Source organism: Lissotriton helveticus, chromosome 3_1, assembly GCF_964261635.1.
Source record: "Lissotriton helveticus chromosome 3_1, aLisHel1.1, whole genome shotgun sequence".
NCBI lineage: Eukaryota > Metazoa > Chordata > Amphibia > Caudata > Salamandridae > Lissotriton > Lissotriton helveticus.
Window position 1 is genome coordinate 1,918,687,972 of NC_136061.1, and position 25,613 is coordinate 1,918,713,584.

Consider the following 25,613-nt stretch of genomic DNA (forward strand, 5'->3'; position numbering starts at 1 on the left):
CTAGCTTATTCATTTTTTATCTTTGTGAGTAGCAAATGTATGTTTTTTTTTACAATAACCTTCCACACTGATGCACCATGTCTTATGGTTCTTTTTTCTGCATCTGATGTACGTGAACTGATTGTTTAGCTTAACATATTGATTGTTCCTGTGGTTAATTGTTCTAACATCGCAGGAGGGAACAATGTAATGCAGTTGATTGCCTGACCAAATAATATAATACATCTGCCTGGCTGACACAAAAAAGTATACAATAGATTTAGGGCGATGCTATCTAGGCAAAGATCGATGTCAAATAGTAATGGGAAATAAAAAAAAAGGGTAAGGTCTTATCACACTGGAATCTCATTGAAGGCACTAATGGCTGATATCATACACAAGTCCAATCAAAAATGAAACTTTAAGGAAACAAACAAGCATCTTTACCAGCTGGGCACCATGCAGCTTCTGCGGCATGGGCACATCCACAGTGGGCGTCTCGGCATACTTCGGGTAGGCTCTTGCTACACAGGTGCTGATTTCTGTGCTTCTTGGAATTAAAGCCTTGATCTTTATTCTCTCGCACCCTTTTGTGGAGCAGAAGGTAAATTGCTCTTTCTCATTTTGCGCTTTCACTTTCAAGAACAATAACCTGTTAAGACAGAGGATGCAATGTACAGTTTATTCAAACGCTAACTTCTGCAGATCACTAATCGCAGCGCCTTCTGCACTAGCAGAGGTAGTTATTGCACTATGAATCCACCATATCTATATTTGTGAGTTTATCCATATAGGCGTAAGCTACACCTATATATAGGGTGGTAACCATGTTCCTACCAAAACTGTCTGTGGAGGGAGACCCTCTTATAGACCTGCCATAACTATATGTAAAGAAGTAAAAGACAGTCGGTGCTATGTTCAAGCTTTACATCAGTGACCTACAAAAAGAATGCTGCAGTGGGCACACAACACACTGAGCTACCATAACCAATTTATGAAGCACTCAACGTTTGCTCTAGTATGTGAATATAAGACAGAATGTGATTCGAACAAAAGCTTAAAGATTGCAGAAACACATTAAATAAGAGAAATATTTTGGCATTTTCTATAGGTTATGGTAGGACCGCTGCTCTTTGCAGGCCTTTCTGTGCAAATGTGAAGTATAACCCATTTAGGGTACTATGTGCTTGGAAATGTCTCCAGGACACTGAGAGACTCGAGGAAACAGGCACTCTGCAGCAGGAAGACTCTCAGAGTGACCCCAAGAGCAAGTAGGGTAAGCTAGTGGCCCTTCTGATGCCTGAGTGTTGCCTGTACAATAAATCCTCAATGTTAGAAGTGAGCAGTGAGGCAGTGCACTGGTCGGGCTGTTTTCACTGGTGGAAAGAAGGCTTCCTCACCCAGAGTCCTCGTCCCAGTAGTAGTAACTTTTGCCAGCATAGCTGTACTGGAGCTTGTCCATCTGGAAGGTCCTGAGGAAGATGCCTGTCTTGTGCGTTTGTTTTGTGAGTCGATTGTGGATGTCTGAGAGGATGGAAAATGTGGTTCCTTTCGGATAGCAGAGTCCTACTTGGATCCAGTCATTCCTAAAAAAGAAAATACAAAGTTACCGCAAATTATCGAAACACGCCAGCGAATTCCCTTAGTACTCTTTAAGCCAAAAAATAAATACTTCATTGAAATATTGGCTGATTCCTTTCCTGGCAAGCACTAGGACGTGGCTGTTACGCCAAATGAGTGAGAATCAATGCTTAAAAACAAGTTTAAATTAACTAAAAGGGTTAATGCTGGTTTGACACACATCACACCTTGAATGCAATCAGAGTGGCCACTAAGCTTGGTTCCTGTCGGTACAAATGCATGGATCTGCAAAATAAAGCGAGTCATGAGGACGCATGGGGTAAAAACCTGGCAAATCATACAGATTTAATGCAGGGCAATGTTATTTTGAGGATAAATAGCTGTTTTGAAAGCAGTTCCTCCCATTGATGGTTTGAGTACCAGCATATAAATGCAGAGGTCAAGTGAAGTTTACACGGAACTCTTAAGACCATCTGCCTTTGATTATTTTGTTCTCATTAGTTCCTCAAAATTTCTGTGGGTCAATTTTTTTTTTAATATATACAAAATATTAAGCATGTACTGGAAGATGCAGCGATGAGTTTCAAATTAACATATTAATAGGCACATTGCACAACTAAGCGGAAATTGTTATCACATGTACATGTCCAGACTCAGCCTTTTACAACGTGCAAACTAAGTGGATATTAGCACCAAGCAGCATTCAAACAGGATGGGGTGATGGCATGCTTGGCTTGTGTTGGGTGGGTGTTGCATGTTGTGGAATGGGGAATTCGAGGTCAAGTAGAGGACAAATGTAGGTATAGTTACAGGAGATAAAGTTAGATACAGTTTATGATCAATACTATACTGTGAGTCGGATTCTAACTTGAAGGATCTCAGAATGGGAGGGATCATGGCTGGGCCCTTGTTATGTTGGATGAAGAATTGAGCTCCCTAAAAAGAACTGGATCAAGCATGAAGCCAAAGATATGAAATTGTCAGATTGATTTGATGGATGACATTGTCTGTATGTGCTTCCTAATAATTATTTAGCCAGATTTATTTTCTTAAAAAACACAATTTGTATGGAAATGTTATATGATATACATTTTATTAAAAGGCTGTTGGGTGGTGTGTAGTTTTTCTGATTAGAATGCAGAAAAAAGGGAAGCAGGGCAGTCCTTTCGAGAATGCATCAGCCTTTCTTCTGTATTGTCCACAGGTGCAGGAGTGTACTGATGATTGGCTCAGGAGTTCCAATACCTGGTGCCAACCTTTGAAGTGGGGAAAATGTCTCGTCCACCCCCACTTCTAGTTCTGGAAAGTTTCTTCTTTCCCTTTTCTTCCTCTGCCCAGGCTCCAAGATGTCTGGGATGACAAAATGCTAGTGTAAAGTTCCTTTGTGATAGTGCTGGAGGCAGTCCTTTGACATGTAAGTGGGGCAGGGAACAAGTTCGCCCCTCCTATCCTGGCAGGATGACCCTCTCTCAGCTACACCCAGGTCCTACTGTTCAATGTCTGGGGCCAATACACATCCCTGATGGGGGAGCAATTAACAGAATCAGACAGGCAGCTACAAACTCTTAGAAGGCCAGAGAAAGTTTAGGGCAGGAAAATGGCAACTTTCTAAAAGTGGCATTTTCAAAATTGTAATGTAGAGTCTGACTTTACTGGGGGTGTAGCCAAGCGGGCCAAGATGACGGACACTATACCAGGTCCCAATGGGACACACCATTTCCAGTCATGAATATGTTGAGCACAGGGGATTCCCCCTTGCCAGGTTTGAAGTGTACCTGGGCCCGTGATGCCTGAGGTTCGCCAGCCGATGGTGCCCAAACGGCGGGAAGAGGCCTCTTCTGACAGGAGTGCTTTGGAGCGTATTGTTGTTGCTGGCCGGGAATCACTGGGGTCGTTGCCCCAACTACTGCCTGCACCCCCCCCCCCTGAATGATGTGATGTTTTAAATGACAATAGGAATGATTTAGCGGTCCTATGATTACACCTTACCAGCCTCATCAGGTTGTCGGGTCTAGGTTTCTTGCTGTCTAGTCTGCCGGTTGGAAAGTGAGAGGGATGAGACAGGCAAAGAGAAAAGAGGGTAGATGGAGGTCATGTTCAAGGGCCATAAGAAACCTCGATATCCGTTTACTACTCTTCCCTTCTCGCACTGCTGAAAAGCACATGAGCACAGGTTTTCAGGTGCCCATCAAAATGTGCGAGTGGAAGAACGTCATTGCTTTTTCTTTCCATTAAAGAGGCTTCCGAGGACAATAAAAAGAAAGAAAAAAAGAAAATAAATCCCTCCCCCAAGGGGCCCAGCACATGGGAGGGTGAAGAGCGTGGGGTAGTGCTCCATCTGGTAGGGAGACACCTGGGCAATTGTGGCTTTAAGGGAGTTGAACAGTCCTGGCCAGAAAGACCTTCTGGCCTGTCCTGTGTTGCGCCTGTGAGAGAGTCAGGGGTCTGGGCCTTCTTTTCCCTATCCTTGACCTAGGACTTTGGACCTCTGAGGGCCCCTCTAGCCCTCTCTTCATATCTCAACACCTGTGGACAAAACCAGAACTTCAGGGACACTGAAAGGAGTGAGTTGGGCTCACTCCACAGGCCCGTTTCTCTTTCCCCCGTGATCCTAGAGCTTGGGGCACTGCAGCAGAGCTAGAGGAGGAGGGCCCCCACAGGAGTTGTTCTCACTTTTCGGTGACTGACAGCGAACCCTGGGGTGGCAGGAGATCATTTCTCCCTATGCGCTTGAGGCATAGGGGAAATGTTGTTTAAAGAAATGTAATTTAAAGCCCTCTTTAATGGTAAAGTCAGCTTTTAACCTACAATTCTGAAAATGTCAGTTTCAGAAGTAGGCATTTCTTGTCCCAACCATTTGTTGTCTGCTGCCTGTATCCTGGGTCACAAGACTAGAGTAGCTGGCAGTTAGTCTTTGTATATTGCTTTCAGACAGTGAGACACAGGGCCATAGATGTTGGCAAGATGGGCTATCACTAACTTGATTGGGGTGAGCTGCCACCTACCCCACTTGCACATCACAACGGCTGTGCCTGAGCACACACACAAATGGATTGATGCTAGTCTAATGCTAGCCCAGACAATCTGGAGATAGGGCAGGGAGGACGGAAAGTCCAAACACCTCTGGGAGGGGAAACCTCCTGAATCTTCTCTTACTTCAAAGTGGGCCCCAACTATAAATATTGGACCACAGACCCAGCTCTTCTGTGCACCTCTGGAACTGTGGAAGATTCAGAAGAGCTGCTGTGCTGCTCTGTTAGAAGGGCTGCTACTCTGTTGCCCTGCTGCCTGAGAGAAGCACTGGACTGGATGTGTATCTTGAACCCAGTACAAACAGAGTGAATCCAAGAGCCAGCTGGCTGGCCTCCTGGTGAGAAGCCTCAGGAAAGGAACAAACGCCAACCATCTTGAACCCAGCACCTGGGTTCAGTTTGCTGTGAGTTTTGCCCCGCAATTAGTGCCACCCCAGTCCTGAACCTTTAGAAGTGAACCTGAGGATGCTCTGCCAGTCTAGCTGTGGTCCTGTGGGCAAAACTGATGCAGTGCAATGCAACCGTTCATAGCTCCGCTTGGGAAATACCACTAGGTGGCACATCCCAGACCAACGACTTTGCAAGCCCCTCGTCGTTGGCCTCCTTCCCATCACAGCCCCACATCTTTTTTGGAACCACTGGTGTACGATGGATATTCAGTGCAGGACTTTGCAATGCAAGCCCCTCGTCTATGGCATTCTCGATGACAACGCAGCAACTCGCATCACAGTCTTGGAGCTCCTCAGAACCACCACTGCACAATGCTTTCTCGGCATGGGATCCCACATTGCTTCACAACCAGGATTTAAGGTATGCAGCCAGCTGTAGTGAGGGATGCCTTGTTGGTTTTAGAGGTAACCATCCAGATGTCGTACACCCCCATAAAAGCAGCTCTTATTACTAAGTTTAGGCTCACCAAAGAAGAATACAGATTAAGGTTTAGGGACAGTCACAGACCAACAGGCCAGTCTTCTGTAGATTGTTTGGACTTCTTTAGCAAGGCACAGAGTGTTGGGTGAAGAACAGCCTAGGAAGTAATTATGTAGGGCTGTATGATCTAATGTTGAGAGAGCAAATGCTTAGTAACTGGTTCACAGATTTGAACCAGCCCCTGGTTGACTGCAAGATTGTTGACCCCAGGGAGCTTGCAAAGGATGCAGACCTCTGGGTTAGTACAAGAATGTCTGGGAAAGTACATGGGAGTGATCGTAAGGAGGGTGGTTCGGGTTCCCCCCTGCAGAATAAAGGGGAGGTACACTATGACCCAGACAGGCCCAGAATAGTTTTGGGGGGTGCCCATATCCTTTCTAAGATTAGAGGGGGAGGTTCTGGTGGGAGGAGGACCAGGGTGCCCCATTTCCAGACCCAGAACAGAATGAAGCCCCACCGACTTAATTTAAGTCCAAATAGACTCTTTGCCTATTAGAGTCAAACAAACGATGTACTTTCTTTTAAATAACCACAACAACAGTGGTTATGTGTCAGTAGCAGTAATAGCAGCTGCGATATCACACCCAAGTGCCCCAATATCATTTGTTTGGGATGCAGTGTTGGTGTTACCCACTTGTTAAAATTAATAAGCCAGATGGTCAGTTCTTCTGGGGCTGTCCTGTCCCAGTGGATGGTGTAGCTTTTCCCCAGTGCCACCACTGGCTGGTACTGCTGGTAATGATTGCTTTTGCCCAGGGCTCCTTCAAGGTGCAGGGGGTGAGTTGGATACTCATCCTTAATTATCGTCAAAGTCATGTTGGCTGGTTTGCGAGCTTGAATGTAGATCTGAAAAACAAAAAGAAGCTTATGACTTAGTACACACAAATTCTAAGATACAAAAGCACAGAGGGGACCGTGCATTACTCAACAATGATACTCAAAACATCTTGCACATAATAACAAAGTTCCCTTCTGGTGCAGTGATCTGCACTGACACTACATCCTGGTATAGAAAAGAGTTGAAATCCCTATGTACACACCTGCAATGTCACTTACACAATCCTTTGTTTTGTGACACTAATTACCTTGTCATATGGCAAGTTGCCCTTCACACACACTGAGACCAATTCACAAACGTTTGGCAATTAACATTCTAATTAACCCTACATTTTTAATATCATTTCCACACCCATAGTACACCTTCCTAAATAACTTGTGAATATGGAGTAACAACAGGTGCTAAATCACTGCATCTCTTATCGTTTTGTTTAATTATTTTTTAAAGCAACACCTTATGACGTATCGCCACTTTGTAATGCTGAAAACAGTGTAAGCAAAATTTCTTGTAGTTTACCTTACCATATCCAATATGTGGCGCTGATAAAAACGTTTTGGGGAGATGGGGAGGAGGGGGAATTTTGTAAGTGCAGGCCTATTGCTTCATAAAGAGGGTACTCTTGCAAGATTAAAGGTATGCCATACTGTATTTGAGTCTCAGGGTGTGCCCTCGGATAGCACCAAATATCATGGACACAATATCAAAGAACAAAATATCAAACGGTAAGTATAGATTTGCTATACCTAACTCTACATATATGTTCTCCGAGGATATAGATATCTTCGAAGGTGCATAGATATGGAGCTAAGAATCGTAAATCTATACTCCTCTATATGCAGTGGCAGCTGCCACCGGTTTAAAGGGATAGGGCGGCAGGGGGGGGGGACTAGTGGGTTGAGGGGAATATAAAAATATTGAAAAGACTTACTTGCTGCTGCCACTGCCAGCTGCCTCGTTGCTCCTTTTGCGATGGGCCACAAAGCATAGGTTCCCCACCCAATCCAGATGCTGCTCTCATGCTATAGTTAGCATGAGAGCAGCGCCGGGATAGGTCTGAGCGGGCTGGTCTAACGCTCGCTCAGGCACAGGGAGTCTGTGCCATTTCTCCAACTGGCTGAAGAATACAGCTGGGGTGGAGAAACCTAAGTGCACCTAAGAAGGCCGGTCAAACTGACATGTGCATTTACAGTAGCCCCCACCATTCTTCGTCCCTACCATGGCCCAGACGACCCCCCCTCCCCCCAGACTATCTGCTTTGCACCCCAGACAGCAGTGATAAATAAAATGATAATAACATTGTTTTATTATCATTTTATTTATCATCTGCTGACTCTGAGCAGTGGAGAAATGCTCCCCTGCCTTTATGGAGGAGATACCCCTGTCTATATGCACTTAACTTTTGAAATTTTGTACCATGACATTCTGTCCATAATAATTAGCATATTACGATATTCCTAGCCTCGATGTTCCCTAGTACAATCAGGCATATGATAGATGCATTCCTAAATTTTGTGAATGTTCCAAAAGTCACTTACCAGAAAGCCACCTGCCTTCTGCTTATTCATAAATGTTTTGCTCCAACCAGAGGTCAAGTGCCCTTGACTCCAATTGAAAACTTAGTATTAAGTGAATGACACTGACTACATAGACTTAGGTGGCATACAGTGTATATTTCGTCACTCTGAATACATATCCTATCTGGCAGAGGGCATGTGCAAGGTGCAGTTTAGGGTGCATGGAGCAAGCAGGAGCAACTGGTCCTCAGCTGTGGGGGCAGGGGTGGTTTACCTTGGATGTCCCAGAGTCTGTCCTACTTTGACTTCACAAACTGGGCTTCATACAACCTCTTCAGCATTTGACTCTCAGTGGTAGTACTTTGGAGCATTCACACACTTCTCTGGGGTATGAAAACCCAAAACTCAGATCATCCAGCAGAGCAAAAGCTGTTTGCAAACTCAGTTCTTTATTTGGATAAGAAACATACTTTAATAGACATGCTTAAAATGGTATACTGCTTCAGGTACAATAATATGCACTACCACTTAGGCTACTGCACCTTGGGATACTGTCTTCCTCTTCTCCCTTTAACATGGATCTCTCCTCAGGTGAGTCTAGCATGTCCCCGTTAGGTTAGTTTTTTGAGACATTAATTAAGGCTCAGGTGCTGGTACCCCAGTGTTGTACGGTTTCCCCTTTCTCAGCAGGAACTGTTTGGTTGTTGGACAACATAAACATTGAGATGGTGCTAGGCTGATTCGAAGCACCCCCTCAAACAACATTTGCACAATGTATGTTCAGGCCTTGTACTAAATTTTCAAGGTGTTGTGATAGTGTACTTCCAAGTGGAATTGTATGCTAGGTGGTTTCAGAGAAGCTAATCCTGCATTGCCACGCAAGCAAATATGTGTCAAAAGTAATTGTATACAAAAGAAGGCAACTTAACAAATGTGTGAATATAAAATGGCAGTGTTTCCGGGTCTAACCTAGCCACGTGACACAAGTTCAATTATGGTTGTGCTCAGTTCAGCAAAGTCTCCTAGATACAATCTCATCACAATGCAGGGCTCTACAGTCTAATCACAATGCAGGTCTCTATGTGTTTCAGCATCATGTGTCTCCGATATTGCCGGCTTCTAGGATGAGATGCCATGGCTGCAGGAATGGCCCTCCATCTTGGTAGGCCGCAGCAGCCAGAGCTGCAGCCAGGAGTCCTTCAGTGAATGCAGGTAGCGAAAGGGAATGAGGACTGATGGCAAGCATCATGTCTGCTTCTGGGTCACTGAGCAACAAATGTTCTACCAGTTACATGGGCTTCACAACAGCACAGTAGTAGACTCAGGATGCACTTTGTAAATAATGCAGTGGTGACCGTCAAATGCACAAGTCATGGCTACAACAGTGACATTCACCATGGACATAGTTTTTGACTTCTGTGGTGAAGTCAGCCACAGCTAGGTTTTCGGTGGCTACATTCACCATGGGCACAGCTCTTGATTTAAGCAGCAAAGGTCAACCCTGATCAATCCTATTGCAAGGTCAGGTGCCTGCCTGTTCTTCCCTCTTGGAACCACACTTCTGGAGAGTCTGCACTGACCCTCTTTGGACTCACAGATTGCTTTCTGTAGTCTTCTTTCTCTTGATAGACCCTCCACGCTAGAGTCTGGCAGTTTCTGGCACTACCTGGTTAGTCACACCTCTTACGGCTTCACAGGCTTTCACTCACTCAGCAGGCAGACTGGCTTCCAGGCGCTTCCTGTCAAGGGTACAGCTCTTTCAGCAAGTAAAGATTCCAGTTGATGTACCCTCTTCTCTGGGAAGCCGGCTGTCACACAGACACCAGTTCTGGTTGTTGTGCAGCGGTCCTCAAAGTATGCTTCAGAATACTCCCTTCCTTGGTGAAAGGACTTGGAGCTGAAGCAACAAGGATATATACGTAACTCCTACTTTTATGCAGTTAAAAGGGATAAGGAATGTGGATTCTCTGTCTGCAATCTCAAAACAGGTTTTCTGCATTTCTTCGGTCAAGTGTCCTCTCTAGGCTATTCTCAAAACAGAGGCTTTGTGTAGAGTGATGCTCTTCACTGCAGGGTAGTCTCCAGGCTGGAGTACTCACAACAGAGGCCCAAAGAGACGTGAAAGTTTCTGCAGCTGGACAGTGACCAGGATGAAGACAAAAGGCTGGCTTCTCCCAAAAGATGAACCCAAAAGAGGAGTAAGGCCCTTTTGGACAGGACTTTGGTAGGGCCGTAGAATAAAAATTTGAAAAAAGATTTACCAAAAGTCCTATTCTTTGATTAGAAAAATCACACTATATACTTTTTGTGATTTGGGTTATTTATTCACCCCTTCTTTACTTATTTCTTCTTTTTTTGAAAATACAAAAAGATTTCCTCTTATTTTTAGAGAATCACATATAAACTTTACACTTACATTTACTACAAATTACAAAGACAAATTTGCACACCATGAAACAATCACATAATGAGCACATGGAACATACGATATGTCGATGGGCTACTCAACATTAATTGCACCACATACATGTAATGTATATAAGTTCTCACATACGCCAACACCTATTTAAGCATATGCGCACAAAAGACAATTTTGACTGATTTGAAAAACCAGTATTTAACATCAAATATTGACTCAGCCGACGCGTTTCAAGCCTCGTTGTTTCCTTTACAGGCTTTCATCAGGGCTTCTTAATTCAAGAATTTTTGGACATATCTACAAATAAAACATGACATATCAGTTCAATTTCCTCCCTTTCCCTTTTCACCAACAAGTCTCTACCTTGAAGGCAGACCGTACCTTTCACTGGTTAATTGACCGCCAAATCACTTCATGTCAACAAGACCGACGCTGAGCAGCAAGATGACCCCTACAAAACCAAACCAATCAGTTGGTTTTATTTCAGACATATCTAACTAAAAATCATAATCCATGAATGGAGTCAGGGGCATGCAGCACGTACCTTGGGCATTTCTACAAGGACCTCTCTGTTTATCTTCTTGTACCCGTCTGCACCAATATAGTATTTTGTATTTCTAGAAGAGACCAAACAATGAGCCACTCGCTTTTTAGTTTGTGTGGTAAACATATATCTGAAATGCTGTTCAGTTTCCACTCTTAGTTACCTTGTTTAAGTGAGGGACAGGCTTCAACTATCTGTAGCGCTTTTCTCTCTCTTTTTTTGAAGGGCAGGTACACAGACTTTGCATATAAAACCAAAAAGAAGAAGGATATTAGTGCGCACTTATATGAACAGAGAATCGGCCGCCCCGATGTTTTGAGTGGTTTGGAATGATCTCCGGTTTATGCGGGTCTAAAAAACATAGGAAAGCACTGTTCTTGATATATTTGGAGCGTTCATGCCGTAGAAACTACATTACCCAAGATGCTAGGCGCATCACGCGCAACAAACAGGAAGTGATATATAAACACTTCCGATACTGCACAGAGCTGCGGTGAAATTGATCACGGTACCCCGCATCTGTGAACAGTCCCGTTCGTAATCTGAAGCAAAGAATGCTTTGAAGGTAATAAAAATGGCACCATTAGTGTGCGCGCGGCAGCGTCAGCCAGTAACCCCGTTTGGGTTCCTTTTCTGATAAACATTAAGGTTATTGTTTTTTTAATTGTAGGAGAGAGAGAAGCGCTGTTGGTAGGCGAAGTCTGTATACCTGCCCTTCATAAAAAGAGAGAGAAAAGCGCTACAGATAGGTGAAGCCTATCCCTCACTTAAACAAGGTAACTAAGAGTGGAAACTGATAAACAGCATTTCAGGTATATGTTTACCACACAAACTAAAAAGTGAGTGGCTCATTGTTTGGTCTCTTCTAGAAATACAAAATACAATATTGGTGCAGACGGGTACAAGAAGATAAACAGAGAGGTCCTTGTAGAAATGCCCAAGGTACGTGCTGCATGCCCCTGACTCCATTCACGGATTATGATCTTTAGTTAGATATGTCTGAAATAAAACCAACTGATTGGTTTGGTTTTGTAGGGATCATGTTGCTGCTCAGAGTCGGTCTTGTTGACATGAAGTGATTTGGCTGTCAATTAACCAGTGAAAGGTACGGTCTGCCTTCAAGGTAGAGACTTGTTGGTGAAAAGGGTAAGGGAGGAAATTGAACTGATGTGTCATGTTTTATTTGTAGATATGTCCAAAACTTCTTGAATTAAGAAGCCCTGATGAAAGCCCGTAAAGGAAACAACGAGGCTTGAAACGCGTCGGCTGAGTCAATATTTGATGTTAATTAATGGTTTTTCAAATCAGTCAAAATTGTCTTTTATGTGCATATGCTTAAAGAGGTGTTGGTGTATGTGAGAACTTATATACATTACATGTATATGGTGCAATTAATGTTGAATAGCCCATCGACATATCGTATGTTCCATGTGGTCATTATGTGATTGTTTCATGGTGTGCAAATTTGTCTTTGTAATTTGTAGTAAATGTAAGTGTAAATTTTATATGTGATTCTCTAAAAATAAGAGGAAATCTTTTTGTATTTTCAAAAAAAGAAGAAATAAGTAAAGAAGGGGTGAATAAATAACCCAAATCACAAAAAGTATATAGTGTGATTTTTCTAATCAAAGAATAGGACTTTTGGTAAATCTTTTTTCAAATATTTTCTCCCAAAAGATAGCACTCACCCTAAACAACAAAGATGAGAGTCCCACCGCCAAACACCTACCAAATGACAGTACCACAGGAAAACTAATCATCAGCTTCAATCAGCAGTAGCTGCTTAAGAGAATTTTAAAGGAGCCTTGTTGTCTTGCTCCATTTTCGGAAATTACACCAATACTCTTCCAGTGTCTGTGAAAACAATTTCACCTGCATCTTGTGAAGCTCCTTGGCTTCCAAAATGGGACCCACAGGCCTACTTACTCTAGCATACTCATGCACATACTGCATGCTCTACACATGTTACAAACATGCACAATCCACTTGGATGTTAGTACTAGGTTCTAGGTTACACATTGATGCAGAACTTTACACAAGTGGGCTGGCAACACAGATAAGTCTGATCACACCTGTGGATTCACAAAACACAGTATGCTGCCATCACCACGGCACATGCTAAACGCATGACAGGGGCACTAGTCCGCTATGAGCAAAATGAGAGACCAATTGGTGCACTCCGACAGTCCACAAACAGTTGCAGGACTTCATTTGTGTCAGAGACAGGGGTAGACCTCTGCACATGTGACATTAGTGTGAGCCTAGAGCCAAAGTAAAAAACTGGGGTATAAGTGAGTCACAATCAAGCACTCAGAACATGGCAACATGACTGCATACCCCACAGGGAACATTCACAGTCCAACAGCATGTTCAGGCAATATTATGATTTTCTCAAATTAATATGGCTTATCTTACAGTCTTTTCACTACATATATGTTTACTTAACTCCTATAAATATGCTATTTTGTGGATACTAAACAAGTTCATATTTGTGTCTTAATGTATAATAATTGTTTTAAATATATATTATGTCCGATCATTGCCCGTCTCTTCTCAAGAAGGATGAGCTGGTAGCAAGGAAGACTGACTGGAGCCTGTAAAGATAAGATTCCTTGTGATATGGTGGCTGCCTTCTTCAAGGAAGACTTGCTCTATGTCTTGGAGAGCTTAACTACATCCTGCAGAGCTGAGAGTAGCCACGAGTCCTTAACATGGGGCAGAAGATTTGAATAGAGAGAGCCGTTGAGGGTCTTCAGACCTGATGAGAGGCCTCAAGGTCACAAACAACGGGAAACGGGTCCACCAGCCATAATACATGAAGTGGTAGTACCTTAGAACATCCTAATTCCTTGGCAGTACAGATGAAGTCCTCCTCATCACTGACCCTTGCTGTTTGGAAGGCAAACCTGCATTACGTCTCACCCACCAATTTCACTGCCTTGCATCCCTTTCCCCTTCTCAGGCACAACATCAACCATCAGGTAAGAAAGTGATAAATCTGGCTCCGTGCAAAACATAATACAATTAAAACATGAACATTTCTTTAATTCTATTTATTTTTGTTAAAAAAGAGGTGAGAAAAAGTTTGAACATAATACATATTTTACACATATATCTCAGAATACAACCTATACTCATTGCAACATAGAGTCTAATCATTATATCAAAATTGTTATGTACCCTTTTTTTAACTTCAGAGATATATGTGTAAAATATGTATTGTGTTCAAACTTTTTCTCACCTCTTTTTTAACAAAAATAAATAGAATTAAAGAATTTTTCATGTTTTAATTGTATTATGTTTTGCACGGAGCCAGATTTATCACTTTCTTACCTAATGTTTTGACCAGCCAGCATGTTAATTATATTCTAACTGCCTAGGAATTCTATTTACGTTGCATTATTGCCCTGTCCTAGGAGTTTTTCCAAACCTAACAGGGGGTCCCTTTTTATTGCTCACAACATCAACCATCATCATCAAGGCATCATCAATCCTTCATCAATGGTGCAAATGCCTGTGGGCCAGCACAATCACCTGCAGACCCATGTCTTCATGACTAGTTCTGCAGCCAATCCTACCAGAACACCCAATGTCTTACTGAATACAGGTATTTTCCCAAAGGAACTCTAAATGACTTACATAAAACCCACACTAAACCAAACAGGCTTTGAGCCCAAAGATCCTTTTAATCGCTGTCCATTAACAGACTGTTTTTAGTCAAAAAGTTAGGACGATTGAAAGATCTGCCTCAAAACATATGCCTAGATTCAAAGAAAATAACCTGCTTTCAGATTTCCAAAACAGATTGGCTGAGGTACAGAAGCACCAGTGAATTAAAACTGGAGTGCTGCCACACCTATAACTTGAGCTCTCCCTTGCCTTTGATACGGTACACCATCCCAAGCTTCTACAGAGATTTGACAACATCAGAGTGAGGGGTACAAAACCGAAGCAGATTGCATCTTTTCTATCAGACAGATCATCCTCTCACAACCCTCTTGATGTCAGCTCCAGTAATTCACAACTGATGTACCAAACAGCTCTACCCTCTCTTTAGCATTTACCGTAGCTCTATATTGCACCCAATCTGCTCCTTCAATTTCTAGTGTCACTGTTAAGCAGATAATAAACAAATCATACTTAAGTTTGAATACTCATCTGACTTTGACTCATACTCAATCAGGCAATATCTCAAAGTCAAGTAACGGATGATATCAAACCACAGCAAAATAAACACATTAGAGATCAAACACCGCCCATCAACAATATGATCTCAACAAGTAGGCCTGCCACCAAACAACTGAGCCGAAGTGAGGAATCTAGGGATAAATACAGACTCTAGCCTGTCACTCATAATAAGATTGTGTTTGTCTAATACGTTTATACTGCAGTTTGGCACTTCTTTCTCTCATATTAGCTATAAAGATTATGCTACTTACGCAGTAAGCATCTCTTCTTGGCATGTAGAGCTGTAGATTCACATGTTTTGTATACTCCTGCCCTCTAGTGTTGGGTCCGGATGTTTGCACATTGTTTTTCTTTAAAGAAGTCTTTCCTAGTCACAAGCTATGGTCCTTTTGGTGATAGTGCGCATGGGCATCGAATCCATGAGCATGGAGTAAGTAAGTGTAGTATAGAGATATCCATGCATCTGTAATGTAAGTAAAGCAAGACTGCAATAACTACAGGTGCCCCGAGAGGTGGGAGAACGCATGTAAATCTACAGCTCTACATGTCAAGAACAGATGCTTACTGGGTAAATAGCATTATCTGTTTGAGGCATGTGTGCGGTAGATACACATGCTTTGAATAGACTTTATAGCAGTATTCTCCCAAACCAGTGGCTAACCAGTAGATGTTGCAGTGTTTGCCCTACGTTGGCATGTTGATGTGCTAACATATCCACACAGTAATGTTTGGTAAAAGTGTGTGGTGTGGCCTATGTTGCTGCTTTATAAATGCAAAAACAACAGCTGATGGACAGAATGCAGAACAATGTCATACATTCACCCCAGTACAGAGATTTGGGCCTAAATCCATCGTTTCATTTTTTTGCTTGCTCACCATGCCATTCCAGTTTGAACCCAGTCATATGTAAATCAGTCTTGACTCTGTGCCTCATGGGAACAGTCCAGCCCGAACTGCCAAGCCAGGTTCTCCCCGGACTGGAAACAAGCATCCTAGGACCTAGGCTGCTTTATAAATGTCAGCTAAAGGAATGTTACCAAAAAGGCCATAGATGTTCCTATTTTACGAGTGGAATGCACTCTAGGAGGTATAGACAAAGTTTGTTTAGCTTTAGAGTAGCAGGTTTGAATGCATGTAACAATCCATCTTGCAATACCAGAATTAGAGATAGAATTGCCTTTGTGACGTGTAGCAAATGCAACAAACAATTGTTGTGTTTTGCAAAATTGTTTTGTTCTTTCAGTGTAGTATAGTAACGCTCTTCTGACATCAAAAGTATGAAGAGCTCTTTCTGCTACAGAATCAGGTTGAGAAAAGAACACAGGCAACTCAACTGATTGATTGATATGCAAAGCAGAAACCACTTTGGGAAGTAATTATGGGTTGGTGTGAAGAATTACTCTGTCTTTATGAAGTTGAAAGAAGGGTTCTTCTAAGGTGAAAGCCTGTAGCTCAGCAACTCCCCCCAATGAAGTGATCGCAATGAGGAAGGCCATTTTCCATGAAAGAAACTGTAGGGGACAGTTGTGTAATGGCTCAAAAGGTGGACCCATGAGCAGTGTAAGAACACTGTTCAGATGTCATACTGATGGTGGAGGCGTCCTGGGTGGTATAACTCTCTTAAGGTCCTCCATAAAGGCCTTAATTACTGGAACCTTGAACAAGGATAGATGTTGTCTGTTCTGCAAATATGCAGCTAATGCTGCAAGATGCAGTTGAATGGAGGTATAGGCTAGACTAGCACACTGTCAATCCAGAAGGTAGAAAATGATATTTTGAGTGGATGCATCTAGTGGATCAATATTGTTATTAGTACAATGTATAACAGATCTTTTAGCTGCATAGCATGCTCTGGTAGTAGGTTTTCTTGCTTCTTTAAAAATGGTCATACATTCTGGAGGCAAATTAAGTTAACCAAATTCTATGACTTCAGAAGCCAAATTGCTAGATTGAGCTCCTTGGGGTTTGGGTGTTTGACTTCTCCATAGTTCCGCATGAAAAGGCTAGAATGAAGGTGCAGCTTTTGATGTGGAACTACTGACAGTTCTAAGAGTGTCGTGAACCATGGCTGATGGGCCCAAGTGGGAGCCACTCAGTGTGAGGGATGTTTGCCTGAGCCTGCAAACCAGAGAGGGAAGGGGAGGGAGAGGCGGAAAAGCGTAGGCAAATATCCCTGACAAATTCATCCATAGGGCATTGCCTTTGGATAGAGGGTGTGGGAATCTGGCAAACAGATCTATTTCTGGAAATCCCCATTCTTGAAAGTATGAAAGGAGAACCTGGGTGTGAATTTCCCACTCGTGTATTTGTTGCCGCATTCTGCTTAGGAGGCCGGTAATCTGATTGTCCACGTCTGGGAGGTGTTCTGCCAGAAGATGAACTTTGTGATGAATGGGCACAACTCTAAATTGTCTGCGAGAGGCATGACAGTTGAAGAGAATGTGTCCCCCCTTGTTTTTGTACATAGTACATTGCTGTCATGTTGTCGATGCAGACTAGGACAACTTTCCCTAAGAGCTGAGACTGAAAAGCTTTCACTGCTAGATATACAGCTAGAAGCTCTAGATAGTTGATGTGCAGAGCTTTGTACTCGATGTCCCATAGGCCTTGAATTGTCAAGTTGTGAAGATGGACTCCCCAACCTATGAGGGATGCGTTGCTGTTAGCACGATCTGTGGAACAGGGTCGATGAAGGGCTGCCCTTTTGATAACTTTTGGGTGTTCCACCTCTGCAGAGAGCAATGGGTGCGGATGTCTACTAACACTAGATCTGTTAATTGACCCAGCGACTGATTCCACTGAGGTTCCAAGCATTCCTGTAGAGGACGCTTGTGCATCCTTGCATGAGGCACTATCGCGAGGCATAATGCAATCATTCCTAGCAGTTGCATGAACGTTCTGACTGCTAAGTATTGATTGGTTTGAAACTTTAGTAGCAGAGTTTGAATATTTCGAATTCTGGCTGCATTGGGAGAAGCTAGAGCTGTGGAAGTGGTTGGAGTCACTCCCAGATAAGACTGCATTTGTGTAGGCTGAAGGTGAGACTTTTGAGCATTGACTGTGAAACCCAATTGGTAGAGTAGGTGTAATGTAGTCTGAGTGTGGTCTAAGCACTTTTGGTGTGTGCTGGCTTTGATAAGCCAGTTGTTCAGGTATGGGAAGATATGAATCTATTGTCTTCTGAGATGTGCTGCCACTACTGCCAGACATTTTGTGAATACTCTGGTAGCAGTAGTTACCCCGAACGGGAGTACCGTGAATTGATAGTGTTCTGCCGCTATCACAAATCTGAGGTATTTGCGATGAGCTGGGTGAACCAGAATATGAAAGTATGCGTCTTTTAAGTCCAGCGTGGACATAAAATCACCTTGCTGTAGCAGTGGAAGAACCTGTTGAAGCGTGACCATGTGATCACGCTATACAAAACTTTATAAAGAAATAAATAAAATGTTCTGAAAGTATGTGCAGGTTTAATATCCTTAGATCCAAAATTGGCCTTAAGGAGCCGTCCTTTCTGGGGATTAGGAAGTACATAGAATAGACCCATGAGCCTTGGTAACGTAAAGGAACTGGCTCTATAGATCCTTTGGTCTGATGTAATGGAATTGGTTCTATAGCTCCTTTTGTCAAAGGAGCTTGTACTTCTTGTTTGAGAAACTGTAAATGTTCTGTCGAAAGTTTGTGGGTATGAGGTGGTATGTTGGGAGGATTGCTGGTGAGCTCTCGGCAATACCATGTTGGATAATGTCTAACACCCATTTGTCTGATGTTATGGATTGCCAAATGGGGAGAAATTGTTGTAGCCTTCCCCCAACAGGTGTTAAATTATTGAGGGGGAGTGTAGGCAAGTCACTGCTTATTGGAGGAAGAGTTCCTCTGATTGAAGCACTCCCATGGGTTTTGCTACATCTGTGTCCTTTTTCATCTTTTCTAGAGCCTCATCAACCTGAGGTCCAAAAAGATGTTGTTTGTCAAACAGAGTGTTCAAGATAGACTGTTAGACTTTCGTTTCAACCCAGTGGGCCCTGTCATATCTGGCTAAGTGTTGGTAATGCGCCAGTGATTAGCGACTTGAGCAGCTACCCTTTTACCAGATGCATCGATAAGTTTAGATTTTTTATGCGGGGAGGAGCATCACCAGATGTCTGTGAGTTCACTCTTTTACAAGCGTTGGAAACTACCAGGTATTCAAGGGGAAGGTGTCCTTTAATAGAAACCGGATCAGAGGGTGATGGTTTATACTTTTTTATCAACCCTGGGTGTTAAGATTCATGCACAAACTGGATCCTTAAAGATGCCATCTGCATGTCTCATCATGCCTTTCAACATTGGGAGGCTCTGACTAACTCTTTATGGAGACCCTATAAAAAATCAACATATAAGGCCTCCTTGTGCAGTTTAACCCCATGATATGTTTCTGCCCTGCAAATTAGCGCCAGATAAGCTACATTATCATCTGGAGGTGAAGGTTTTGTAGGGTATAGATCTGGGTCATTATCCATGGGTGGATCAACATTGTAATTATTACATGTATCTGTAGGCAGAGGAGCATTGTCATCATCATCACCATCCTCATCTCCTAAATCAGGCTGTGTGTGAGGAGATCCCTGTGCTGTTATGTGTAATGGATCTGAGCCTAGCAGTATTGGGAAGGTGAAGTTGGTTTAGATGGTGTAGGGGAAAGCAAATGGATAGAACTTGTAGCAATGTCCTATTTCTTTTTGAGAGGACTCTTGTCTCCAGTGTTCTCTGAGTTTCCTTTCGGAAGATGTTTTGGTCAATATGTGTCCAGTGTCTGGACTAATATACATTTTTGTTCTGCTTTGGATCCAATCTGTCTTTCATTAAGTCTAATATTGGTTCCAGAGACTCTAAAATATGTTTTTTTTATTTCAGCGCCGAAAGGTTTGGTGTCAAACTGGACTTGTCCTTGGAAGCATAACATTTCGGCTCCGAAGCAGACTTTTGTTTTGAACTGGATGATTTTGGCCCTGAACCAGATTTGTCTTTTGGAGTGGAATGTTTTGGGTCTGAAGACAATTTGTTTCAGCTCGATACCGACCTGGAAGGCTTGACCACTTGTTTTGGTGCCAGGGCGGAGTTTCAGAAACATCGTTGCGGTGCCGACCAAGGTCCGAAGGCAGAGGTGGTGCAGAAGCCTTATGTTTGGTGAAGGGTAACTTCTGGGGCTTGGGGTTTTGGTACTCACGACACCCTGTCCAACTGGAAAGCCTTCTGACTACACCTCAATCTCGAGGTCAGAATCGGATTCTTCGACCAAGGCCTCCTCTTCTATTGTGGCCACCGCTTCTTCTTGTTCGGACTATTCTCCGAAGAGCTCTGAAGTGTGTTGAGTGCTTTGGCGCTGCGTTTCTCGTCGTCAAGCCCAATGATCTTGAAGAGTCTTTTTCGACCTGAATGAGCAACAGGCCTCGCAGTCTTCTTCTTTGTGCTCCAGTGACAAACACAAGTTGCAGACCTGGTGTAGATCGGTGCGAGGGTACTTCGAGTGGCACCAAGGACAGAATTGAAATGGAGACCATTCCGTCGGCAGAGGGGTGGATCGATACTGCTAGGCCCAAAGGCTGCCCACAATGTTTTTGACCGAAGTTGAGAGATTTTCTGATCAAATGGATACGCAGAGAGAGGAAAAAGCTTACGATAACAATACAGTTGAGGGGAGAGTGGATTGCGCACCGAGAGGACCCGAAGGACGGTATCGAACTGGAGCGCAGCAATACACGTCCGAACACGATGGCAGAAAGAAAACAATCTAACAATGGAGTCCATGCCCATGCACACTATCACCGAAAGGAGAGGTCACCTTACCTTGTGACTAAGAAAGACTTCTTAGAAGAAAAACAACTCGCAAACATTCGGACCCAACACTAGATGGCAAGAGTATGCAAAGGATGTGTATCTACAGCACACATGCCTCGAACAGATATATCTGCCTACATTGCTTGAAATGCTTGCCCCGCCCCATTCACCGAAGAGTTAGCCCACCCCTCCGAAAGTCGGGTCTAGTTGCGGCCAAGAGTATGGGGTCTGCAATGCAGACAAGGGCCATTTATCTTAGTCCCTTGTCTGCATTGCCCCTGTCCTATGGCAGGCCTGTTCTAGGTCCTGAGAGTGACAGGTGCCGATCTCTCCATAATCATCTGTGAATGAAGGATAAACTGGAACCTAGACCTACGCATCTTCTGACAGGTCTCCAAGAGCGAGCAAAGATGGTGTGCAAGGGGCAGATGAATAAGCGCATGCACTTAGATCACAAACTAATGTTCACAAATCTGCCCCTCTAACATTTTCTGATTTTCTGCCAGCAAAACTTTGTATTACATGACTCCTATGACTGTCCACTGACCTGTGCATAGGATCCACTGCAGATCGCCCCTCTCCAGTCTGGAACATCAATGCAGTCTGGGTGCCGAAGTAGCCAGTTATCCTCCTTCACCAGATATGCACCAGGATACTCAGAAACCGAACCATCGAGATCATGGAAAATTGTGGTCTTGTCCCCATCCATGTCCAGCTGGTGAAACCAAGCCCCCGCCTCACCGAAGAATACACGTGAGGAAATCTGACCAACCAAAGTAGAAGTTAGTGAATCAGCAGGGCTTTACCATACATATATTTACAGTTTAATCAACATTATCATGTTAACTTCTTAATATAGCTCATCATCCATTAAAGGGGCCATCCGGTAATAAGACACAATTTTACCCTCCTACCCAATGAGCAACAGTAACATTTTGGCATATGTGGTTGGGTTTAAAAATCTAATGTGGTTTTATTCACTAGATGAACCTTTTAAAATGTTTGGCCATTTAAATAGAATAGGATCTTGAAGAAAAAAAGAGGGGCACAGAAAAAGGTATCTGAACAAAATATCGAGTTGTACAAATCGGGAGACTGAAATATCGATAAAAAATGTTGTGATACAAAAATATCATGATACAGAAACTATAGTTTTTTCAGCTAAGTGATATTATTTTTAAGAAAATTGTTGTTGTTAATATCGCTTTCAATAATACAGCTGTAAAAATATATATTTTTATGTATATTAATGTGTTTTAGTTCATATATTAATTTTATGTTATTATTGTTAGTATAATTGTTAATAATATTTTGAAATATAGTTTGTAATTTTAAGTAATTTATATTTCTTTTTACTTAATTACTAATGCTAATGTATAGTGTCATAGCGGGTTGCTAAGTTTGTAGAGGTATTGGGTGGGAAGTTAACTAAGTAATAATTAATTATTAATTATTTAATCGATTATGAATAAGGATGTAAATTGTGTGACAATTATAATTGTTTTATTATATTTTAGGTGCGAGCTGCTGGGTTTGTAGGGTATATGGTGGGAAGTTAATTAAGTAATTAATTAACAAATAATTATTAATTATTTAATTGATTATTATTTATGTAAATTATGTATACATTATATGTTTTAGTTATATCTTAGGTACGTGCTGCTGTGTTGGTAGGGGTATAGGGTGCGAAAATAATTAAGTAGTAACTAATTCACAAATAGTTATTAATTTATTATTAATTATTTAATTGATTAGTCATTATATAAATTGTGTTCTAACTTTATATTTTAGTTACATTTTAGGTGTGAGCATTGAATTTGTAAGAATATAGGATGGGAAGTAATTAGGCGATAAAAGTAATTTATGTATTTATTATTAATTATTTATTTGACTATTATATGTGTACATTATCTAATACTGATTTATTTTAGTCATATTTCAGCTGTGGGTTGCTAAGTTTGTAGGAGTGTAGGTTGGGGATTTAATTAAGTAAAAATTAATTAATAAATAATTATTAATTGTTGATGAATTAGTTAATGATCAATTATGTAAATTGTGTTTTCATACTTATTTTAGTTATATTTCAAGTTCAGTTCAGGTGTTTTTGTATAGCGTATGGTTACCCGTTCAGGCCTCCCAGAACTGAGACAGACACACTTGTCAGTTCCTTAACTTATTTAGAGGATCTGATAGGGCTGACATCAGAAGAGATGTGTCTTCAGGAGTTTCCTGAAGGTGGTTTCTGATTGGTCCAATCTAAGGATGGTGGGGAGATTATTCCACAACTTGACAAATCATAGAAACCTCCTAGGAGTGTGAAGGATAAGGAGTAGCCGAATAAGGGAGGGACCTTTTCCGGGTATTACCTGATGGGCCATGCAGAGAGCTTTAAAATAGATCCTTTTTGTAACGAAAGCCAGTGCACGGCAGCTAAGGCTGGGGCGGCTGAATAGTGTTTCAGGAGTCTGTAAAGATTTCATGCAGCAGCATTCTAGCCAACCTGCAGTCGTCTTATACGATACTTGGGACTTCCCAAAAAGAGTATGTTTCCATAATCAAGACAAGAGTTGATCAGTCCCTCTATGACCATTCACTTCCATGTTAGAAGGAGCCATTGAATTACTTTTCTTAAAGTTCTCAACAGTCAGAAACATGTTGCTGACAGTCTCTTGGGTTGAGTTTCCATTGATAATTTAGGGGTCGATTCTGATGTTGTTCGGGAAGCATTCCTACCGAATTGGTCCCGGAATGCTTTCCGGACGACTCGGATCGGGGGAGTCCAAATGAGCGATTTGGATGTATCCAGACGCTTCCGGATATGATTCAGCTGGACTCGCTTTGACTTCAATTGGAGCCTGTGCTACGAACGAGAACACAGGCTCCCACTTAAGAAAGGGGTGGCTGGGGAAACCTTTCACCCTGTGGCAGACATCCCATGGTGCCTGCCACACTGTGCAGGGTTAGAAAGGGGGGTCACTTCGGGAACCCACGGGCCTGATTCGGAAGGCCACAGGTGAAGGGGGTCCTGCTATGGTCCCCCAAAGACAGATTCTGGCAGCCGATTTGTACTGGAGAAACCGACTCGGAACGGCAGTCCGAATCAGTTCTCAAACTCACTTGCTCGGAAACCAAGTCCATAGAGCTGAACGATTCGGCTCCAAAAGACGTGACCTGTTCTAATGCCTTTCGGAACCGATTCGGACAGCCCTACCATATTTAGGGCATCATAATCGGTCGTTGGGAACTCTGTCTGATTTGGTTGGCAACAAGGGTTTAGGATCAGATACAGCAAACCCGAATCCGATTCGGAGCCCTTCCGAACAACATCAGAATTGACCCCTTATTGTGCAGCTAAAAAACTAGACTTTTTACTACCTGGGAGTGTTGTCGACGTTCTCCAAGGAATTCTGGCTATGCTAGTTCATTTCACCTTGAGAGGTTGTTAACAACAACCAGAGCCTCTGCTTTCTCACCATTGAGTTTAAGACGACTGACGTCCAGTCTGTGACCTGCTTTTTGCATGAATTTAGTTGTAAGGATGCCAGCCCTGTTTCTGTAGTGAGAGCTATAATAAGTTGTGTGTCATCAGCATATGACACAAGTGCAAGGTCATGTGTCTGCACTATATCTGCCAGGGGGAGCACATATAAATTAAAGAGTGTGGAGCTTAGGGAAGAGCCCTGTGAAAAGCGACAACCAATGGGGTAAGCGGAAGAAAAGAGGGATTCTTCATAGAAATGGAAGCTTTTCTTTGCCAGGAAAGCTGCAAACCAACTACAGGCAGTGTCTGTAACTACAGCTTCATTCATCCTTTGACTGAGAATAGAATGTGAAACAATGTCAAAAGCTGCACTGAGATCAAGCATAATCATGGCTGCTGAGCCACCTTGGTCCAAAATGACCTGGAGTTTCTCTGTGGCTGAGTGGTCTCAGTACTGCTCCTTGGTCTAAAGCCCATTTGCGTGGGATGGAGGATTAAACATTTTTCTAAAAAGCTGTAAAGGTGCTTATTGACATGTTTCTCCAATACTTTACTTGCGATGGGAAGTAGGGAGACAGGTCTGCAGGTTTCTGTCAGAAGCTTTACTAAAGGTTTCACTATGGCATGTTTCCATCTAGGAGGAACATTGCCGCTGACCAGGGAAGTGTTAAAGGTGTCCGGTAATATTGGTAGGATAGCGTTGCCACCTTTTATCAAAATGTCTGGTGGAGCTGAATCAAGCGGTGAGCCTGACTATATAGAAGCTAGATTCCCTTCTGTATCTTCCATGTTTATGGCATGAAAATAATTCAATTGTGCTGTAATCATGAAATCTTTAAAATGGTGGGACTCGGTACTGCTGTTTTTGGCAGGGAGTTTAAGATATGTATTAATTAGTTAGTAAAGCATCTGCAAACATATCACAGTGATTAACAGAGGGAGGTGGGCATGTCATACATGCAGCTGTCTTCATTAGGCTGCTTACAGTCCTATGCAATTTCTTAGAGGATTTGTTAGCATTTTCTAATTTAGTATTAAAATGGGAGATTCTGGCCTGTCTTATAGATATTGGTATGTTTTCATAGCATTTCTGTAAATGTCTTTGTTCAGATTGACATACAATTTCCTCCAGATTTTTTTATTTTTTTTTACCTCTTTCTTGAGTTCTGCAAGCTCATTAGTGTACCACAGAGCCCGGCCACTGGTCTGCTTGGATTTTATTGGTTTACATGGGACTACTGATTCAAAAGCTCCATTAGCCAGTTTTCCAAATTGTTATACATTTCC

At 42.5% G+C, this 25,613-nt stretch overlaps 1 protein-coding gene across 1 annotated transcript in view; it reads right to left on the reverse strand.

The window, feature by feature from the left end:
* The window catches only part of CEMIP (cell migration inducing hyaluronidase 1), a 551,721-nt gene that overhangs the window by 76,077 nt on the left and 450,031 nt on the right, over nucleotides 1–25,613 (reverse strand). Inside the window, exons 21-24 of the mRNA XM_078682930.1 lie at nucleotides 21,393–21,608; nucleotides 6,157–6,368; nucleotides 1,380–1,565; nucleotides 427–631 (exon numbers count right to left, since the gene is read on the reverse strand). Of these exons, the coding sequence (XP_078539056.1) occupies nucleotides 427–631; nucleotides 1,380–1,565; nucleotides 6,157–6,368; nucleotides 21,393–21,608 (819 nt within the window). The remainder of the gene's footprint in view (nucleotides 1–426; nucleotides 632–1,379; nucleotides 1,566–6,156; nucleotides 6,369–21,392; nucleotides 21,609–25,613) is intronic.